Raw genomic sequence first — 20,601 nt, forward strand, 5'->3', positions numbered from 1 at the left:
TAATGTAATGAAAAATTTTTTTATTTATTACCTTATTTAGCTAGATGCTTTTTGGAGGGAAAACTAAAGAGAATTTTTATTCTCTTAGTAGTAGGGGAATTTTTGAACTTCGACATCTGGCACCCCAAGATTTCCTTGGTAAAGAGAGATAAGTGTCCCCAATCCCCATGCGGTACTAGATGAAAAGTTAACGGAAAAGTGTATTTGAAAAAATAAAAACCGTATGAATATGGCCTATTGGCCTTCTAACACCAAAGTGCAGAATGAACTACTTTTTTGTAAAGCTACATTACTGTTCTACTTTTTATTGTTGGGAAGGCAAAACCGCAAAATGTCTTCTATGAGGCACTCCATCTCAAATTTCCTTTCCAGGAGATCGCAAAATAATCTTCTTCCCTGCACACCGAAACCTGTTAACCCTCGTAACTTTATCCTAATTTTCTCTACTTTCCATTATACAAATTCATTTCGAGTAAAATAATCATAGGAAAATCCTTTTGAAACGAAAGGGCGATGTAACGACAGTGTACAACCATACCTTATTTACAATCCAAATTTCCCTATATTATAGTAACAAGTGACGGCCTGTATAAGTTAAAAACTACACCCCCCCATTCACCCTGTAACGTAAACTACCAAAAAATTCTGTAAGAAGTAACCACCACCTATTCTATGGAGCGGTACCATGATAGTCTAATTGCGAGTAAGACCCTCACATAAGAATCCATGGGTTAATCTGATACACAAAACGGGTCAAGCCACCTTGGTTGCATTCTTATTCAAAAGAAGAGCTTTGAGAGAGGCGGGATCTGATATCGGAGGCTTGCAAGTAAAGTTTTGGCAAACAAGAGCGACAACTTTATCCTCGGAATACACGCCTCTTGCCATTCGCATTATTTTTTCATTATTCGTTTCCCAGAATCTTGAATCCTCGGGATCACTCGGATCAATGTGGATCACCTACAACGTATATCATCAATAAAGACGCTGATTTACGAGAAAAAAGTTGGCAACGGAAACCAGTTAGGAATTTCAAGGATTTAACACGCAATAATACCGTTTTATTAGGGTCGTAAGTTGCATGAGAAGCAGCCAGCATCTTGCTGAACTGCTCTGAAGTCTTGGAGCCAACCAGGACAACCTGCTTTCTTGAAGGAATGGTTAGCATGTCCGCAGCACAACACATCAAAGGTATCGCCATTCCCATATCCTTCAATCTCTTCTCAAAGTTGGCCTGTAAATCATAACTTTCAATCATTAAAATACAAACTTTTATAAAGTCATTGAAGGAATGGACACAATGACCCAGGTTCAAATTTCATCAGTATCATAGCTGCCTTTATGGCGTCCCTTGCACCAGAAAAGTTGTACATACTCGACCACTTATGGTAAAGTTGATGAGCGGTGATACTGTTGTCTTAGCTTCAGTCATTCAGACTAGGCTAGCATCACAACTGTCGTTTGTGATCTCTTGTAGCAAAAAAAAAAAAAAAAAAAAAAAAAATTAATACACACAACTACCCATATCGACTAAGCTAACGTTGAGCTTCAGTACTCATGGTTAAAAAATCATCAGCATCAAAGCAGCACTTGTGGCTCTATTTACACACACAAAAAAGAAAAGAAATAAATAAACCCAACAGAAGTTTGCGACAATAAGCTGAACATATTTAACCGCAACTTTTTTGAAGGTGTTTCAGAAATCACGTGTAATGTTTTTTTTCGGGAAAAGGACTTCCATTTCTAAACCTTTGAGGATGAACAAAACTAAGTAGGAGAGCACCAGTAAATAGGAATAATGGGTCAATTTACCAGTAGACGCTCAGCATTCTGCCGGTAGCGATCAGCTCGGCTGTCGGAAACAATAGATGCCAATCTGACAAGATTTATAGCAGCTACAGAGTTGCCTGAAGGTTCTGCACCATCATGGTCTTCTTTTACTCGCAATAGCACGGAAGGGTCTTCCCCCGCTGTATTGAAATATCCTCCACCTTCTTTGTCCATGAACACTTCATCCTGGAACACAATGCAGTAGGCTATGTTACTCTGACTCTTCAGTTTTGGGTCGACAATACTCTTTGGGGTATGTGTATGGACCATGTGTATGAAGCTTGTACCTAACCTTCCAAACTGACATTTCTACTAGTCCGGACGAAAAGGGGTGCTCGCATGCAATATTGCAATATAAGCACAAAAGGCGAATGTATGAAACATTCACGTACGGTTTTTACGGATTTTAAATCTTAATATCTTTCATAATCTTTCTATACTTGAAACAAAATTATTATTCACATTTCTAATTAAATTTATAATCTGAAGCTGTGCCCCCATACCAGTATACTCATAAAAGGTAGGGATTCAACAAAATGCTGTCCCAAAGATTAATGCATGGCATGGCTGACACTTGGATATGGATATCTAGTGAATCAATCCAGACTCAACGATTCACTCGACGTTATTTCTATGTAGGCTAAGATCCTGAAAGTTTTATGTGTTACAAATGTACTTGCCTGAGTATCTTGCAACTCAAGAGCCCATTCAAGCCACTTGATTCGACCACCACACTCATAAAGATCCAACAGAGCAGATATAAGAAAGGCGTAGTCGTCTAAAAACCCAGGAGCTTTAGATGGTCCTTTACGGAAGCTGTGTTGAAGCCTGCGAGTTTCCTCGTCGTACAGGTGCTTCCTTATAAAAGATGTCGCCTTTTCAGCAACTTCGATGTACTCTTCAGGCTGAACAAATTACAAAGAACCCGATATAAAATCAAAAGGAAAAAAATCTTAACTCATATCACGACTTTTCATTTGCACATGGAATCATGGACTCCAGTGTACAGGAAAATATCGTCTCCTTACTCTTTGGTTTTGGATTATGATGGAATAAATCAAAATGGCTCACTAAAGTGGCTGAGCTTCTTTCTATTGTGAAGTAGTGCTCATTAAATGCAGTTCTCGACGCAATTTTCAACTTCGGACATTCGGAAACAGCCTCTTTGTGTTGCTAACACAAGGGTAAGGCTGCGTACATTCGACCCCTCCTTACCCCGCAATTTGCGGGAGACATTGAGGCACTGGGGTAATGTTGTTGTTGTTGTTGTAATCATAGCTAGTATAGTAGTATCCATGTCCATTGAAAGACTAGCCTCTCAACTCAATTACCTAATTTCTAACTACGACAAGCAAGCATACAAAAAATCACAACACATCAATAATCAACAAAATGTTTTTTTGAGCACCTTTTTTAAATAATAATAACAAGATGAAGGTTAACATGTCACTGAATGGATCTTACATCAGTACCAACGACGGGAAAATAGTGTTTAAGCCCATCAGGTTCGCCTTTGAGAATTTGGGACGCTCTAGCAAAAGATGAAATTACAAGTCCATTCCAACCCACAATCACCTGCACGATCAACAAAAAAAACCTTGATCAACCTTTAAACTTACAAACTCTACATGTTTCCCAAAAAAAGTTCAAAACTAAGCACCACACACCTATTATCACTTGGAAGATTCGTGAGTCAAATAATTATAGCTGTGACTTACAGATTTACTCGTGGGTCAAACAAAAATCAAAAGAAGTTATTCTTTAGATTATGACTCACATACATCAATGGCTAGCAATGTGGGTGAATATATGCAAGTACACAACCTCATCCCTAACCCCGAGTTAACAATAGGGAGAGTCGGTGTGCAGTGAATCATAAGGAAGATTGCACGGAGAATTACATCAAATGCTTACTAATTCATAATTTCCTCCATTGGAAATGGAAATCGAAGTCTCATAAGAGCAATAAATATAATTCACACACTAATACTTAAGTAGATGAACTGACTGCAGTGTAGCAACCAAACAGTTTGAACCAGCGAGGCTATACCTTGTCATCAAGATGCGGCCGGGGACGTTTCAGCCTCATATCAAAAAGCTTTCTTCTACATGTTCCGAGAATCTCGATGTACTCCTCAACTTGAACACCTAGCTTCTTTGCCAATGCTTCGGTACTGCTCCTCTGTATAAGGACATTTTTGCCCTTGAACTCATTGTGTGGATCACTCATTTCTGATAGGTCACAATTCCCAGAGTTTTTTACATAGTAGTGTTCCTTGAATAAGGTAGCATGCTCTCCGAGGATGTCATCAATCTAAAAACATGAAACTTTGTTCAAGAAGACAGAAGAAAGGGCTGAAACGAGTAGGCTGAAGTTGAAGCTCGCATACAACTTAACCAAACACAATAGGACTACACCATCAAACAATTTCATATCCTCTCCGTCTATTTTAGACTCCCAAAACATCAAAAGCCTTTTTCTGGGAAATACCAACATTTCTACACAGACTACATACATTGATCTGCTCAAAAGTAAAGTCACTAATAGAACATAACACGCAGACACAAGCTCAAGACGGATATCTTAATGCCTTTTAACCATCGTATTAAATTTGGGCCATGACACTAAATTATCAAGGCTTCGGGGTTACCCCAATCATACAACAACAACAACAACAACATCAGAGCCTTAATCCCAAAAGATTTGGGGTCTTGGCCGCATTCATAGTACAGCCACAGACAGAGACCACGATGACCAACTAATCAAGTGTCATACTGAGATCTGATACCATGTTCCTAACTAAACACTACTCCAGGAGAACAAGCACTACACACTTCGTCACTGTCACTAAAGTTGGCTCTCTGTTGACTTAAACATAAGTCAACTCAAATACACTAACACATAATGTCAACAACTTCACTTACCTCCTTGGAAGTCCAAACATAAAAAGCCCCTTCCTTCTTCCGTGCTGCATCGTCCGCGTCTGCGCTATCCGCATCCTCTGCCGAAAATATTTCTCCAGCTGGCCCAATCATGTCTCTTCTCAAGTAATCGAGAATATCCCTTGCAACACTCGAGTATTGGCTGTCTTTTGTAATTGCAAAAGCATCCAAATAAACATTGACCAATTGCCCTTGATCATACAACATTTTCTCAAAATGTGGAACTGAAACAAAAAAATGTATCCGTAAGTTACTCATGGGCTCATAGAACCGGGGAAAATTTATAATTCAAAGATAAAATGGAAGATCGACTAATTTTTTTTTAATAAATATCAATATATTTTAACAATGTTTCCAACAAGGCAAGTAGATTGCAAATCTAACCATGCCAGTACTCGTCCACGCTATATCTGTGAAATCCACCTCCAATGTGGTCATGAACACCCCCTCTAGCCATGCATTGCAAAGTGAACTTCACCATCTGAAATCTTTCATTCGCTTGACCAGATTTTCCACTTTCTTCCAATTTTTTGGAATGATAAAGCATCACTTGGATCTCTACAGGCCTCGGGAATTTCGGAGCAGAACCAAACCCACCATTCACTGGATCATATCTTTCTGAAAACTACAAAACAATATATTTTATGTAAATATAAATCAGACAAAATATAATGATAAAAATAAGAAGATCCAACTTCTATTTGCTAGATGTTTTCATCTGCAAAATAGAAGAAACCAAAAGCAATGTAGTTTTCAGATTTTTTTTTTTTTTTCTCTCAAATATACAAGGAAAAACAGTAATCATGTATCTCCTATATTAGCACCACCTACAATAATGACAAAGTGAATATTACACATCTTACACAGTTGAAACCTAACTCAGATGATCAACGGTTAGCGAATATAACCCCCCTTGATTTTGGGCTCATCTTTACTAATTTAGATATGTCTGGTCTACCAAATAATCCAACAGGAGACAATTTAAAAGGGATGGCCGTACGACATAGTACATACTTCATCTGCACACCGGGATAATGATTCCTGTGATAAACCATCAGGTAGTTTATCCAAACTAGCTTTAGTCGATAAAGCTTCAGATAGTTGTTCAATGGCATAGGCTCCACTTTTTATAAGCACGTCCTTTTTACTATCCCAAGCCTCTTTGACTTTTCTGAGACAAAAAGAAAGCAGCTATAGTATAGGTAACGGAAAATGGATGCAAACACTTGATAACATAGTCATTCAATACTCTAAAAAGAAGAGGTGCCAGATATATTCAGACTACTTCAGTGCTATATTTACCTCAGCACAGTTTTAAAACCAGGTCTTCCATACTGGTCATCTGGTGGAAAGTAAGTTCCACCCATTAGTGGCTTAAGATCAGGCGACAAGAATACGCTCAAGGGCCAACCTCCGCCACCATATAATGCCTGAACATAAGTCATGTAAACCTGGAGGCAAGACAAAACTTTTAAAAGCACTTCCTCAACCAATTAGATAGAAAAATATAGTATAAACACAACAAACCAAGGCATACGAACACAGCAACCTGACCCCAATGCCTATAAGCTAAAATCTATGGAGGGTAACAGATGCACACAACCCTCTTCATGAGTTGAAATCATATAGAGATTATTTATGGATAATGCATAAGGATTTTTTGTGGCAACCAACTGATATGATGCATGAAACGGAGACTGTTACTGTCAGTCAGTATTGTGAGCCATTTTTATATACTACATCATACTTCAATGCCCGTGCATAATAACTAACAAAAATGAGAAAATTTAAGGCAAACCCCATGGTATATATTGTTATCTTACAGGATACAATATCAAGTTCGCCTCTTAAAAGAATTTATTATTAAACAGTTAGAGCCAAGCGGCTCCTTAGAAGATTCGGTCAGTCAATAAGGGATACCTTGTCAACATCTGGTCTCTCCTCCCTGTCCACCTGTTAAAGAAACGCTGTTAGAGAAACTAGAAATATATTAAAATCCCTGCTTTACTCGTCCTCAAAATTAAGAAACACTGTAAATAAAAAATAGATGCCCTCAGAGAACAGCAATAAACTGACCTTGACACTGACAAACCAATCATTTAGCAACTTGGCGACCTCCTCACTCTCAAATGACTCCACTTCCATAACATGACACCTATGAATGAGAGAGCACATGTGAATTTTAGTTCAACAAAAAGAAGTGAGAAACTATCGGAATTTTTTAATAAAGAAGATGGATTGGGGAAATCTAACCAGTGGCAGGTGCTGTAGCCGACTTCATCCAAAAGAAATGCCAAGCAAATGATTATTCATCAATTAAATAATACCATAAAACCACAAAGAATCAAGGAATAATAGACCGCTTCAAAGAAGGAATTATACTTGATAAGAAAATGGGCACATCTCTTCTCTTAGCTTCCTGAAATGCTTCCTCGCCCCACGGATACCAGTTAACCTAACATCACCAAATACACCATCAATTATGCAGCTACTAAAATTCATGTATACACTCGTAAAAGAAAAATTTCTATGAAGTTGATGATTTCCACCAAGAATTTGATCACCGGGGCGTGCGAATACCATACGAATCAGTACTTAGAAGCATGTGCCCATCGGTCCAGCACTAGGACAAGTAGCAAAGGCTAAGAGGCAATAAAGCTAGCTGCTTGTTTAGCATCATCATATTTTTTTATATTTTCGTGTACAGCAACCTAATCGGTAAAAAATATTTTGAAAGATTTATGTAAAGTTCAGTGTTGAGGGTATATATAAAACATAATTAGAGTTGTCCATATATGCGCTCATATTGAACTTAAACCAATGTGACATAGATATAATCACTCAAACAATAATGATGAACGCATAAACTGATAAGGGCCATTTGCAACATAGATGTAATCACTCAAACAATAATGATGAACACTTGAATCCAACAAACGCACATGTTAATGTCTAAACTCTACAGTAATAAGGTAATATTCCAAAAAAGTTAACATGTTACAGATTATAATAATAGCTAACATGTTGCAAAAGCTAGTAACAGTCGCGTATATGTTGTTCCTGCCTTAGATTAGCGATCAACTAAAAGAACTGAAAGGGTATTTAGACCAACTATTCCTAAAAGTATGACAACATTGAACCAATAAAAGCTCAATAACCTATGTCATTACAACACAAAGTAGAATACTCCGTATTACTTCTCCCGTTAGAGAAGGACAATAATGATCACCAACAAACAATCAACGCTAAACATAACTGAACCCTTCACCATTTCCACCTTCCACTACAATTACTTTCCTCCATTTTCTAAGTCATTTGATCACTATTACCCTAGTCACCTAGTACGACAATTACTCCCATCCTGCACAAGCTCTAAGTGGGAATGGAATGTCAAGCAGTCTACCTTCCAAACCCTACCTTCTAAAATAAATACTACTCCTCTGTCCCGGTCATTTGTTGTCCTATTCCATTTTTTGGTGTCTTAGTCAATTGTTATCCTTTCTAGTTTAAGAAAGGACTTGATGAGCAATTTGATCATTCACACTCAATTTGGTCCACTTGTCCTTTAGTAATATGTCGTCATCAGCAGCATAAATGTACTGATCCAAAACATCCACCGCCCACTAACAAGATTCAAGACTAGTTCATTCATATTATATTTGGATATCAAATGTCTCTTCACACCCTTGGGAAGCTTCTCCCAACAAAGAGCCGATTCGAGCTACTAGTTAGAACATTAGCTTGAACTAAGCCCAATTTTACCTCATTTCGACCATGGTTAGCAAATAGGACTAATCAATTACTCCTGAACCCCAATCATTTGTTTACCTTTGATTAAAATACTCCTCACGAAGAATATAAAAGGTAAACAAATGAATGGGACGGAGGGAGTACAAGTCACAATCGTAAACCCTAATTCCAGCTTACATCTAAGCACAAACTCAGCAGATATACCACATTATCCAATACACTTGCAAAGTTACTAAGACAATACTGTATTGTCCAATTGTCCCAATCATTTGTTTACGTTTCTTATTCTTTGAGACGGGTATTTTAATCAAAGGTAAATAAATAATTGAGACGGAAAGAGTAAACAAAAGGGCAAACCCAATAAAATTAATCTACTAACAAACGAAAGTGTAAGACATACTGGATTATGAGCATGCTGAAGAAGGTAAGGACTATGCTCAGAAGCCAACCGATTAGTATGAGAACTACTTGAGGAAGAAGAAGAATGAGCCGCCATTGAAAAAACCTTGTTTGACGAAATGGGTCGAGGAGAAATTACACTAAAGGGTAAAGAAAAGGTTGGTAATTGAGAAAAATACAAGGGTGGTGGTTTTCTAATGGAGGGTAGTTTGGGAAGAAGAAAGTTGTGGGAGTGATGAGAGGAGAAAAAACGGTGGAGAGAGGAAGAGAATCGAGTGCGCATGGATGATGATGAAGATGAAGAAGGTTGGAGAAAGGAGATGAAGGAAGAAGACATGTGGAAGATTGTTAAAAGTTAGCCATTGTTGGTTGACATGTGGAAGGTTTGTAGTTCGACTCTTGGATACTCCTTGAATATGTGGGAGAAAAAAAAAGTTGAAAAAATCTCTCATTTTTTTTGGGTGACAAGGGAACTCGCATCAAGTAATCGCAGGTATTTTTGGTGTGCACTGGGTAAATCATCGGATATATGTATACTAGGTAAGCCACCCAAGAGTGACAAGCTCGTAGCCTAAAAGGCATTGACTCGGGTCATAAATACTCCATCATATTGGTTTTAGAAAGGCTTGAACTTGGGTCTTATGAAATTTCACCCAAATTTTAACCATTAAACTCCACCCTTACGGACATATTTCTCGAATTTTACAAATTCGGATTTTTTTTTTTTGGTACATACTAATTCGAAAATTTTAACCACTAGATTCCACCTCAACCTGGTTTTGGAGATCGACGCCAGTGGTTGGGTTGGTCGTTGTATAGGTGGTGGCTAATGGGAGCGACGATTCTGCAAGTGGTGGAGCAGTGGTCCATGGAGGTTGAAAAAGAGTTCAAGAGATGTGACTTTCGCTTTATTGTATAGCTTTAAGGTCTGTTTGGCAATACATTTCATGTATCTGATTTTGTGAAAGTAACTTATTTGACCAAAATTTAAGGTATTTTATTTTTTTGTAAGCGTTTGCCAAGTAGCTTATTTAACCAAATAAACTACCTGAAATGAAATGCTACCTGCAGTAGCATTTGAGATTTCAGGTACCTGATTTGATTTTTCTTTTCTCTCTCTTAAATCTATACTATTAAATAATTATCATATCTTTTTACGTCATTTCATCAAAATCAATTACCTTTTCAGTTAGGCCTTGTTTGGTAAACAACGGATTAATATTGCCAGAAGCAAATTGTGAAAGAAGATTATGATGGGGCATATTCTGCACCCGCTGACCGAGTCAACATATTGAGCAAGGTCAAAGATATCCACAAAGAAGTCAACACTTGGGATGACCTTAACCGACGACCCGGTCGGCTGTCATTACTGGGTCTCGGCTAGGCAATTAGCCAGTAGGGATACACATCCGCGTACTCACATCCAAGACCCCTCGGCATGGAGTCGGCTAGGCCCGCCGCCCGCCATGGGTCCCTCGGAGGGTAGGTAGAGCGATCTTTCCACCGCTCTGTCACTTGGCCACTTGGCCACTACGTGACAAAAGGTGAAAGTCTATAAATACTCCTCAACCCTCATTGGGGAAAGGATCCGAAAATAATCAGTTAAACACGCTAATCTGGTATAAACTCCCTTATCTCTCTACAATATTCCTTGTGCCAAGTAACACACAACTTAATCCCTTTAAGTTTACTGACTTGAGCGTTGGAGTGAGTTCGCTCGGTGTCAAGCCGAGCCCTCAGTTTGTTCATTGTTTCAGGAGAGGCCGAAAGGAAGAGTCAAGCAAAGCCATCATTCTACAAGCTTACGTGGTAACAAATCTGCTCTGGAATTACACCCGGAACAATTGGCGCCGTCTGTGGGGAAGTACTAGAAGCTAGTCAAATCCCTTAAAAAAAAAAAAAAAAAAAAAAAAGCCCCACCTCACAAGCTAAGAAAATGTCAAAACAGCCAGAGCTTATAAGTGTAGAAACTGAATTCTACCAGGATGACATGTCCCATATTTCGAGATCGGGCGATCCCCCACCGCCGCCGAGTAATTCAACCGGCGACGGATGCCTATACTACCGCAAACATCGCCGTCACGCCACGCCATCCTTTGTCATGGGACACGTGGTCGATGCGAGCCAAACCGAAGCTATTCCTGGACACGATGGGTAATACGTCGATCACCCCGCCGCAACGACGGTGGCGGCAAAGACACCCGCAGTGATCGGGCCCATAAAGTGACTCCGATCAACTTGACCGGAGCAATACAAGGAGCTGAGCATGCAAGGACGCCGGCGGTGCCCGTGGTGTCGGTGGCGGACAAAGTCCTTCCCACCTCGCGGGAGGACGGCGTCGCCGCGGCAACAACGAGGCCACCCCCGAAAAAATGAAGAAAGAAGTCCGACTCTCCAAAGTCGGACAACAAGAAGCCCTTCCCGCCACGGGGAGAGAAGCGGACAAGGGTTGCGAGGAGCCGATCGCCGCGTGTCATTCGACACACGGTCGGCCGATCCCCCTCGTGCCTATGTCCCTCGGAGTCTCCGTCCGACCAAACCAAAGCGAAGCCGCCGTCCCTATCATACAAAGGGGACGGTGACCCTACCGACCACGCCGAGGCTTTCGAGTCTTACATGTCGGTATGGGAACAACCTGATGAGGTATGGTGCCGAGTCTTCCCAACAACCCTGCATGGGATGGCCCAGAGTTGGTACAAGGGGTCGCTAACGGTTCGAGTATCTTTGCTATGCCGACCTAAGGGATAACTTCATAGCCCAAGACGCCGCAACGGGGAGAAGGGCCGTGGAGACATCGGACCGCTCACTATCCGACGGGGGAGGACGAGTCTCTACGAAGCTATGTGAAGAGGTTCGATGCAAAAGCTCAGCAGATCCGCGAGCCGAACACCGAATCGGCGCCTTCGCGACCGATAAAAGGCCTCCCGAAAGGCGAGCTCAAAATGAGCCGATCAAGTGCGAGGTCCTCAACCCGGACTCCGCCGAGAAAGATGGCGGACAAGCCGTAAAGGTGGAGGATTACCACAAGACCGGGTAGGCCACGGTGAAGCCGGGCACCGGGAAAGGAGGAGCCGCCGGGAGAATATCGACGAAGGTCGCCGTGACGATGTCGGTCACGGCCGAAAGATCTAACAGAAATGAGTTCGGCGGGCGCCGGGAGAGTTCGGGACCATACACCCGGAAGAGGTATCACGGTCTCACCCCCTGGTCAAATCACCGGCCGAGGTCTATGCCCTGAGCAAGAATGAAGGGCAGAAGTGGGCAAGACCCCCTAAGACGAGGGCGGAGGGCGACGCAAGGCAATTTTGCGATTACCACGGCCAGCCCGGCCATAAGACCGGCGATCGTCGGATCTCGAAGAACGCCATCGAGGAGCGATCCAGGAAGGGGACCCTCGGCAAGTACGTAGGCGGGGCCCCGAAACGAGCTCCGACGGGGCGAACAGAAATCGTATTCCGAGGAGGATGGGAGTGATCCAGGTGGTTATCGGAGGAAACGAGAACGGAGGATCGGCTAATGGGCACAAACGACACCTAAATGAGCTTTACCAAGCCATCAACTTTGTGCTCATGATGACCGGGTTTTGCCGTCACTTCCGGTACCAAAAACAATTTATAAAACCAAATAAAAGTAGTATTTATTCGGGTGTCGAACACGAAGATGGCGGGGGTTAGATACTTGGTTTGTTTAAGTCTTTAGTCTAGTCAAACAAAAGTAAAGTTGATTTATCTAAAACTAAGATGCAACAAGGTATAAAATTTAAACTAAATGAGATTGTATTCAATTGATGGAAGGCTAAGGTCTTTGGGTTCACAAAGGGCAATTAGGGGGAGAAACAAGGTCTAACAAGAAAAGGGTAATAATGGTGGTTAAGGGTTTAAGACTAATTTCTTAGTCACCTTAAGCTCCTCAATAAGTTGTCACTTGATCGAGATGAACTAGCTACAAATTAAGCATAGAGACTACCCAATAGCATGAGCACCAAGACGGATCGAATGCATCAAAGAGATGTTCTAACTTTCATTAAAACTCATCTATAAGCACTTCTAAAACTATCTAATAGCACAATGCACCAAGGTAAGCCAAACATGTAAATGAAATGTCCAATTTTCATTGAGGCATTTCCACAAACACTTCAAATGCATTAAGAGTAGAAACCACATAATCACCCAATTCAAAAGGTTAACAACCCAAATTCATCCCCTTAATTACCCAAATTCCCCCTATGACCTTAGATAAGACTACTCACTCATGTTCATGGGTGAGAAATTACCAACAATTTCCAACAATATACAAGTAAACATTGTAAACATGATAAAGACTAATACTTTTGATGAATAACAATTAAACAACATAAGAAATGTAAACAAATGAAAATAATGTAAACAAAAGATGAGAATTGTACCAACAAAGAGGAAAGTAACAATCTTGGATAATAATGGAAGAATGAATTTCTTCTAATCTTCAAATACAACCCAAAATACTAATTGTATACTAATGAGAGATGAAGAACTTGCATAAACAGAGGAAGAATTAAACTAATAATTAAAGAAAGTTTGCAAATTTTATTGAATGAAAATGAGAAAGTAAATATTAGGGTTCTACAATATTGAGAGAGAATAATGGACTAATCTAATTTTCTATCTAATTCTAAGGGTAGTGTCTTGTGTTGTAAAACTAATGGTAGTGTTATTTTTATACTACTTCTACTAATATACTAATTACTACTACTAATAATGACACTAATAATCTAATAATAATAATAATAATAATAATCCTCTTCATAAGCCTAAAGACACACGACTCCTTAACTCCAAAAGAGAAAAAACAAAACAATCAAAAGAAAGAAAAGGGAAAAGGGGCAAACGACGATAAACGGAAATCGCAGCAAGGGGGTGTCCTGCCGGGGCGCCGACGGTCGGTGCGAGGTGCCGGCAGCGCGTAGCTTGAAGAAAGGGGTTGAATTAAATGGGGTGTAGTCTATGCCGGCCTGTCGGCTGCCGGGCAACCGGCATAGAGCACAATTTGATGCGAGAATGTTGATTGTGGTGTTGCGTGCCGGTAGGCCGGCTGCCGGTGGCTCTGACCGGTAGCGAGACCTTCACAAAAAGGAGCAAATTTGTAGTGTGTGTGGCTACCGGTGGGGGGGTCGACTGCCGGGGTACCGGCAGGGGTAACAAAAGCTCATATTAGCTCAATTTCGATCCGAGTCCAGAGATGCGTGAATTTGATGGTGGTAATGGGGGTTGTTAATGGTGATGTGAGGTTGATAATGAAGGTTAATGGTGGACGGAGATGAATTATGATGATGGAGATGCGTGGTGGTTGTGAAAGTGGCGGACTCGGTTCCGGAATTGGTGCGTGAATGGTGGTGTTATGCTGGGTTGATAATGGTGAAAAATTGTTTGTTGTCGTGGTGATGTCGACATTGATGGTGGTGAAGATGAATGAAGATGGTGAAGTGGTAGTGGTTTGTCGTGTTTGGTGAATGAATGGTGTTGGGTTTGCTGCTGCCGTGGTTGTGAAGACAGGGGAAGCTGCTGTTGTTGGTATTTGGAGGACGGAGCAGGTAATTAGAATTGATGACGAATTGGACTCGGGTTTGGCCTGAGCTAGCATTGACCCGACTTCTCTTCTTCCCTTCTCCATTCTTATCACTTGATTGAAGCTTGAAACGAGCCATTGGCTGAGCTCAGTGGTTGTCGCGGGTCAGAGGTGAGGCAGAGGGAGCAGCTGGACTGACTGTAGTGAATGAGTCGGGTTGTCGGGTTTGTGGTGGTAATGGTGAATGATAATGGAACGAATGAAGGTGATGAACAGGTGAATGAATTTGGTGTTGGTGAAGGTGTTTGGTGATGAGTGATGACAGGGTTGAGTCAAAGGTCAAGGGGTCAATGATACACCTTGACTTTGATCAACAAACTCCAATTTGTTCTTTTGCTACTTAGACCCGTCACATACTCTTCAATTTGTCTTGCTTTTCCGTCTCGTTCCTCGTGATTTGTACCTATAAAGTTACACGGCAAATAGCAATATCAAAATTCCAACAAAATAACATTTATTCACAATTATTATAATAAAACTAATAGCTATTAATTACATTTAACTAGTACGACTACTTATTATAAATTAGTAAATAATGAGCTAATTAATCATATAAGCACACAAAATCGAGTCGAATAAAAGGATTAAATATGGGGTAGAATGACACTAAAATTATACTTATCAAATCTCCCCACACTTAAATCTTACTCGTCCTCGAGTAAACTCATTAAATAGACTAAGACCCTTAATATAGAAGACTAGATAAGCTAATAATATCCGATGAAAGACAATTAACGGGCCTTCTCCGTCCCTTCAACTCACACCGAAACACAATGAGGTATGCATTCCGATGCAAGGCAAGTGGGGGCTTGCGGAAAACTTTTGACACATCCAACATTTAAGCACGTAATCAATCATAAGATGCATCAATCAAAAAGTCAAACCGCTTTCCTCATCTAAGCGGCCGTTTTGCTTCAAAATTGAAAGGTCTAGGTTAGGTGAAACCGTCTCAAAACCTCAACGAGGTGCCAACTCCCTAAACGTGGCACAAGCAACCCAAATATGTTCACAAAAGCCAAAGAAACACATTCTAAGGCGGGAAAAGGGGAAGCAAGGCTAGTCCTCCAAGAATGACACGACACGCGCAAGATTCAACCAAAAGAGACCCATGGCTAAGGGGACTTAGACCATCGACAACCTCACGGATTTCACTCGTCACTCATTTAAAGACCGGGTGTTTTTTTTGTACAAAAAGTAGCCCAAACACTCTCCTACTGCGACTCGTGAGAACGTGCCCGCAATCTAATGTGTAAGACCGTCCTACGTCCAAATGAGATGCAAAATGTAACAATGCGCAAGCCATGAAATAAGGGTTGTAATGGGGCTAAGGAGTAGGACGGAACGGGATTGGTGCAAGCACCGTTTGGATATGTGGAGTTCAAATCAAGAATTATCGACACATCACATCCCTTTCCTTATTGCAACACTTGAGACACGTCTATGCCCTAACATAGAATGGATCACCAAAACTATGCAAAAATTGCATAAACCCAACTCAAATTGGAAAAAATTTGAAAATACTCCTCTTATTTCAACAAATGGTAACGTCTACACCCTAACAAAAACCCGGTTTCCCAAGTCATGCAAAAATTGTGTAAACCCGACTCATTTTGGAAAAACATCAATTTGCCCCTTTATTAGCAACGACTCTTTCTACCCCGTTTAATGATGAGGAGGGGTGTTGCTTGCCTTTTTCTTCTTTTAACACAAATATATACAAAACAACCAACTCTTTTTTTTTTGAATTTTTCACAACTTTTTCACTTTTCTATTTTGTTTTTCATTTCTTTTTCAAAACCTCTTAATTATATACAATGCCAAATGCATACCAAGTTCCGACCCAAGTGGATATGTATACTATCCACCACTATGACCCAAATCACCTCCTACAACACTACTACAAAACCGACCAATTCTTGATCAAGGAAGGGTGGTTATGGGATGTAGCTATTTTAGTGAGTTTGCCAAATGAATAGGTTGAGGCTCAAAGGGGGTGAATCAAAAAGGGAAATAATGGAAGGGACAAAGTAAGGCAATTTGGCTATGTGAGGTTCATATGCATGTGAAAATAAGTTTATTTCATAACTCGTGCACAAAAAATGAAATGCAAATCATGGCCTAAGGACGGAATGACACACTTATGCGTCTAGACATAACACGTCCTGCGAGGAGACCTACTCACAATCCTAAATGGGGGTCGGGTATGAATGCACCGACCCTAGGAGGCTCTAATCCTCACATTTGAGTAGTTAGGTCGAGGTCTAGATCTAGCCTACGGTCCTCTCGGTCTCACAAGGCGGCCAAAACTTGGTGGACATGCCCTTTTTCCATATGCTAACCATGTGACACGGGTGTGAGCCATGGGGAGGGGGAAGGCACGGTCAAGACATAAATCATCATTGGGGTATCATAATCCCTCCCTAGACCACATTTTTCAAAAACATGTATTCACAAACTCAATGCAAACGCAAATTAAGCACAAACAAATATATACAAGACATAATGCACGCGGAAATTAAACAAACATGAAATGAAACGTGCAACAAGTTGGCTAATCCTAGCAGCACATCAACACCAACAATCCAAACGGTCTCCCAAGGAGACACCCAAGGCAACAAAATTCCCATTCTCCTTCAAAATATCCAAGATACCAAAAAGAAAGAATAGTAAAAGGAGTAAGGGATAGGAAGGATTATACCAAGCGTTCTTCTAGCTCCTTTTGCCTTAAGTGGTCAATGCGCCATGCCAAAGGTTAGACAAACATATATATACAATGCAATATTTTTGGAATTTTTGATTTTTTTTCGATTTTTAGGCATTTTCTTAATTTTTTTTAAATTTACAAGTATATAATGATATGAACAAATATAGACAATATTCACAAAGTGGATATTTCCCTCCCCACACTTGAAATTTACATTGTCCTCAATGGAACAAAGTATAGGGAGAGAATAGGAAAAATAAACAACATATTTTTGGTGGTTTTTGATTTTTTCGAAATTAAAGAACATGTTTTTGGATTTTTTTGAATATTTGAAAATAAATAACATGTTTTTGGATTTTTAAAATGATGGAATTTCCTCCCCACACTTATTTATTTACATATTCTCAATGGAAATAAATGTGTGGAGGAAATTCGGAAATGAAATACATGTTTTTGGTGATTTTTGATTTTTCAAATTTTTAGTGGTTTTCAAATAAGCATGCAATGCATGATCTAACCTATATGCAATATTGAAATACGATGCAAGCTATACTATATGAATGCAAAGAGAGCTAATTTAGATTAGCTCCTTATCGGATCATGTCACTAAATGCAAAATGCGGTAAAAACTTAATTAAAGAGAAAGAGAATATGTACATTGCGGTGGTTCTTAAGTGACTCCACCAAACCTCTTCATTCAAAGACTTCATTCAACCGGGATCAATATCCCGAGATCCCACCAACCTTCCACTTTCAATACAAGGATCAACAACACATGAACCCTTGTTCTTCATCATCAAAGTATGCAACTTACTCATGGCATCTTGAACTTCTTGCCACTTTCGGTTCATTTCTTCTTCAAGCTTTTCCTTAGTCTCTTTGTCAACATTAGGGTCACATACCCTTTTTCCTTTCGATCTCTTCCTCCATCTTTTTGGCTTCTTCTTTTCAATTCCCGGTTTTGATTTTGGAGTGGCATTGGTGCTAGAATTGAACTCGGTTTCCCAAGTCTTGCCCATTTCCCCACACTTATCTTTAACATTCACTTCTTTTTCAAGGAACTTATCCGGTGGCTCATCATCAACTTTTGGCTCACAAGAAATTAAGAGCTCCATGTTCTCATCTTCATTCTCATGGAGTTCTAATGTTTCCACGGCAAACATGTTTTGAACCACAGTTTTCTTTGAAGCACGTGGTAGCTTGAATTCAACTTTTTCCTTCCCAATTTTGAATGACAATTGTCCCTCTTTGACATTTATGACGGCTCCTCCCGTGGCCAAGAATGGCCTACCAAGAATGACACGAGAGCGTCTTCCCATAGGGATGTCCAATACAACAAAATCGGTAGGAATTGAAAGCTTACCAACTTGAACTATGATATCCTTGAGAATCCCATTTGGAGATTTGATTGTTCCATCGGCAAGTTTTATTGTAATGGAAGTGTGGGTTAGGCTTGAAATATTCAACCTCTTCACAAGGGCAAGTGGTATGACACTCACACTTGCCCCTAAGTCACACAAAGCACTATCCACCTTTTGGTCACCAATGGTACATGGAATTGAGAAACTCCCGGGGTCATCAAGTTTGATGGGGATTTCTTTAGATTTGACCACATTGCACTTCTCACTTGAGGCATCAACCTCATGGCTACTAATGTCCACTCTTCTAGAAATGACTTCTTCTTGCTTGGCCAAAGAGTGTTCTTCCATCATGACCACCTCTTCTTCTTCCGGGCTCTTCTCAACTTCTACCATCACATTTGGTGATTTCACAATTTCTTCAAGCACAAATTCTTCACTCATAGTGGTTGGTGAAGTCATAATCATCTTTCCCTTACCCGGGTCAACTTCAACATCCAAGCTTGTACCATGAATTGTCATTATTTGCTCAAGCACATAGTCTTCTATGCTCTCTTTTTCGGGCTCATGGTCAACTTCTTGGAATGTTTCCATAGCCATGGAAAATGGAGTAGTGTAAGATAACTTCTCTTGACTTGGCAAATCAAATGATTCTTCTTTTTCCTCTTCAACTCCAACCATGATAGCATTAACTTCCTTTGACTTCATAGGGTCCCTTGGATTTTGCCCTTGTCTTAGAAACACACCCGGTGGTTTTTGAGAACTCATGAGAGCTTGGGAAGCCACCTTAGCTTCAAGACTCTTGATTTGTTGTTGGGTATTACTTGCCAAATCCCCTATCAACTTCACCAAGTTTTCATATTTATCATCTCCCATGGTATTGCTTGCTTGGGGTGGTGGCTCTTGGTTGAAAGGTTGGTTGGAAATTGGAAGAGAAAAGCCATATCCTTGATCTTTAAAGTTGGAATTTTGGTTGTTCCCTTGGTACCCTTGATTGGACCCTTGATTTTGCCCTTGGTTGTACCTTTGATTATTGTTGTATCCTTGATTGAACCCATTGTTGTTATTCCATTGATTGAATCCTTGGCCAAACCCTTGGTTAGCTTGGTTTCCTTGGTTTCCTTGGTAAAAGTTTTGATTACCTTGGTTCCCTTGGTTACCCCTATAATCTTGGTATGCTTGAGATTGGTTGGCAAAGTTTTGGTTGGATCCTTGGTTGTTGTTGAATGAGGGTCTAGGTGGACGGTTGGAAAAATTGTTAAATGCTTGGAAAGCATTTACCTCTTGCACATTGTTCCCATCAAAGTTGTTGTAATTGTTGGCACACAAGTCATATGTGTGACCACTTCCTCCACAAAGTTCACAACTTGAGACTTGAGCCACTTCCTCCATGGGTGCCCCATGTGAGGTTGCGGCTTGGTGCACTTGATTTCTTTGAAACTTCTCAAATTGTTTTGTGAGTAAGTCGAGCTTGGCATTTGTCTCGGAGTTGGAGGAGTTTTCCTTAGGAAATTTCTCATTCCTTCTTAGCATGTTTCCTCTAGAACCATAGTTTGCTTCCGAATCTACCATTTTCTTGATCAATGCCGTGCCCTCTTTATCACTCAAGTGATCAAATCCTCCCCCCGCGGAGGCATTTACCATCTCCTTAGTCCTCGGTAACAAAGTTTGGAAGAATGTTTGAGTGATGTACCATTCCGGTATTCCATGGTGGGGGCAACTTGCTATCAAGTCTTGATAACGGTCCCAAGCTTCACCCAAAGACTCCCCATCCTCTTGTTGAAATGTATGAATCTCATTACGGAGCATCGCGGTCTTTGAGGAAGGGTAATATTTGGCCATGAATGATTTAGCCAAGGCATCCCAAGTAGTGAAAGTATCCGGTGGGTGAATGTTCAACCATCGGTCCGCCTTGCCCGTCAATGAAAACGGAAACAACATCATTCTCAAGGTGTCCTCGGACACCCCATTCTTTTTCATCATTGAAACCTTCCAGTTAAACTTCCGGAGGTG

The 20,601-nt window shown here is 40.5% G+C and overlaps 1 protein-coding gene and 1 non-coding gene across 3 annotated transcripts; one reads left to right on the forward strand and one right to left on the reverse strand.

Annotated features, from left to right (window-relative positions):
* Window positions 1-193: 193 nt before the first annotated feature.
* Window positions 194-9,379, reverse strand: LOC141591786 (uncharacterized). Of its 2 annotated transcripts, XR_012520982.1 has the most exons (16): window positions 8,924-9,379; window positions 7,156-7,228; window positions 7,027-7,048; window positions 6,850-6,928; window positions 6,694-6,726; window positions 6,076-6,224; window positions 5,788-5,944; window positions 5,158-5,398; window positions 4,756-4,997; window positions 3,881-4,144; window positions 3,295-3,405; window positions 2,511-2,735; window positions 1,813-2,016; window positions 1,058-1,234; window positions 521-960; window positions 194-419 (listed from the first exon to the last, which is right to left on the reverse strand). XR_012520982.1 is itself a non-coding variant. In XM_074412246.1 (15 exons), the coding sequence occupies exons 1-15, from the start codon at window positions 9,257-9,259 to the stop codon at window positions 754-756; spliced, it is 2,520 nt and encodes an 839-aa protein (XP_074268347.1). In that variant the 5' UTR covers window positions 9,260-9,379; the 3' UTR covers window positions 428-753. The 2 variants fall into 2 exon arrangements, 1 of the variants encoding a protein (XP_074268347.1); XM_074412246.1 differs by lacking the exon at window positions 194-419 and having other exon boundaries at window positions 428-960.
* A 10,911-nt stretch (window positions 9,380-20,290) lies between these two features.
* Window positions 20,291-20,397, forward strand: LOC141593821 (small nucleolar RNA R71). Its single transcript, XR_012521882.1, has one exon. It is a non-coding gene; the product is annotated as a small nucleolar RNA R71 (small nucleolar RNA).
* Window positions 20,398-20,601: the final 204 nt, after the last annotated feature.

Source organism: Silene latifolia, chromosome 7, assembly GCF_048544455.1.
Source record: "Silene latifolia isolate original U9 population chromosome 7, ASM4854445v1, whole genome shotgun sequence".
Taxonomy (NCBI): Eukaryota; Viridiplantae; Streptophyta; class Magnoliopsida; order Caryophyllales; family Caryophyllaceae; genus Silene; species Silene latifolia.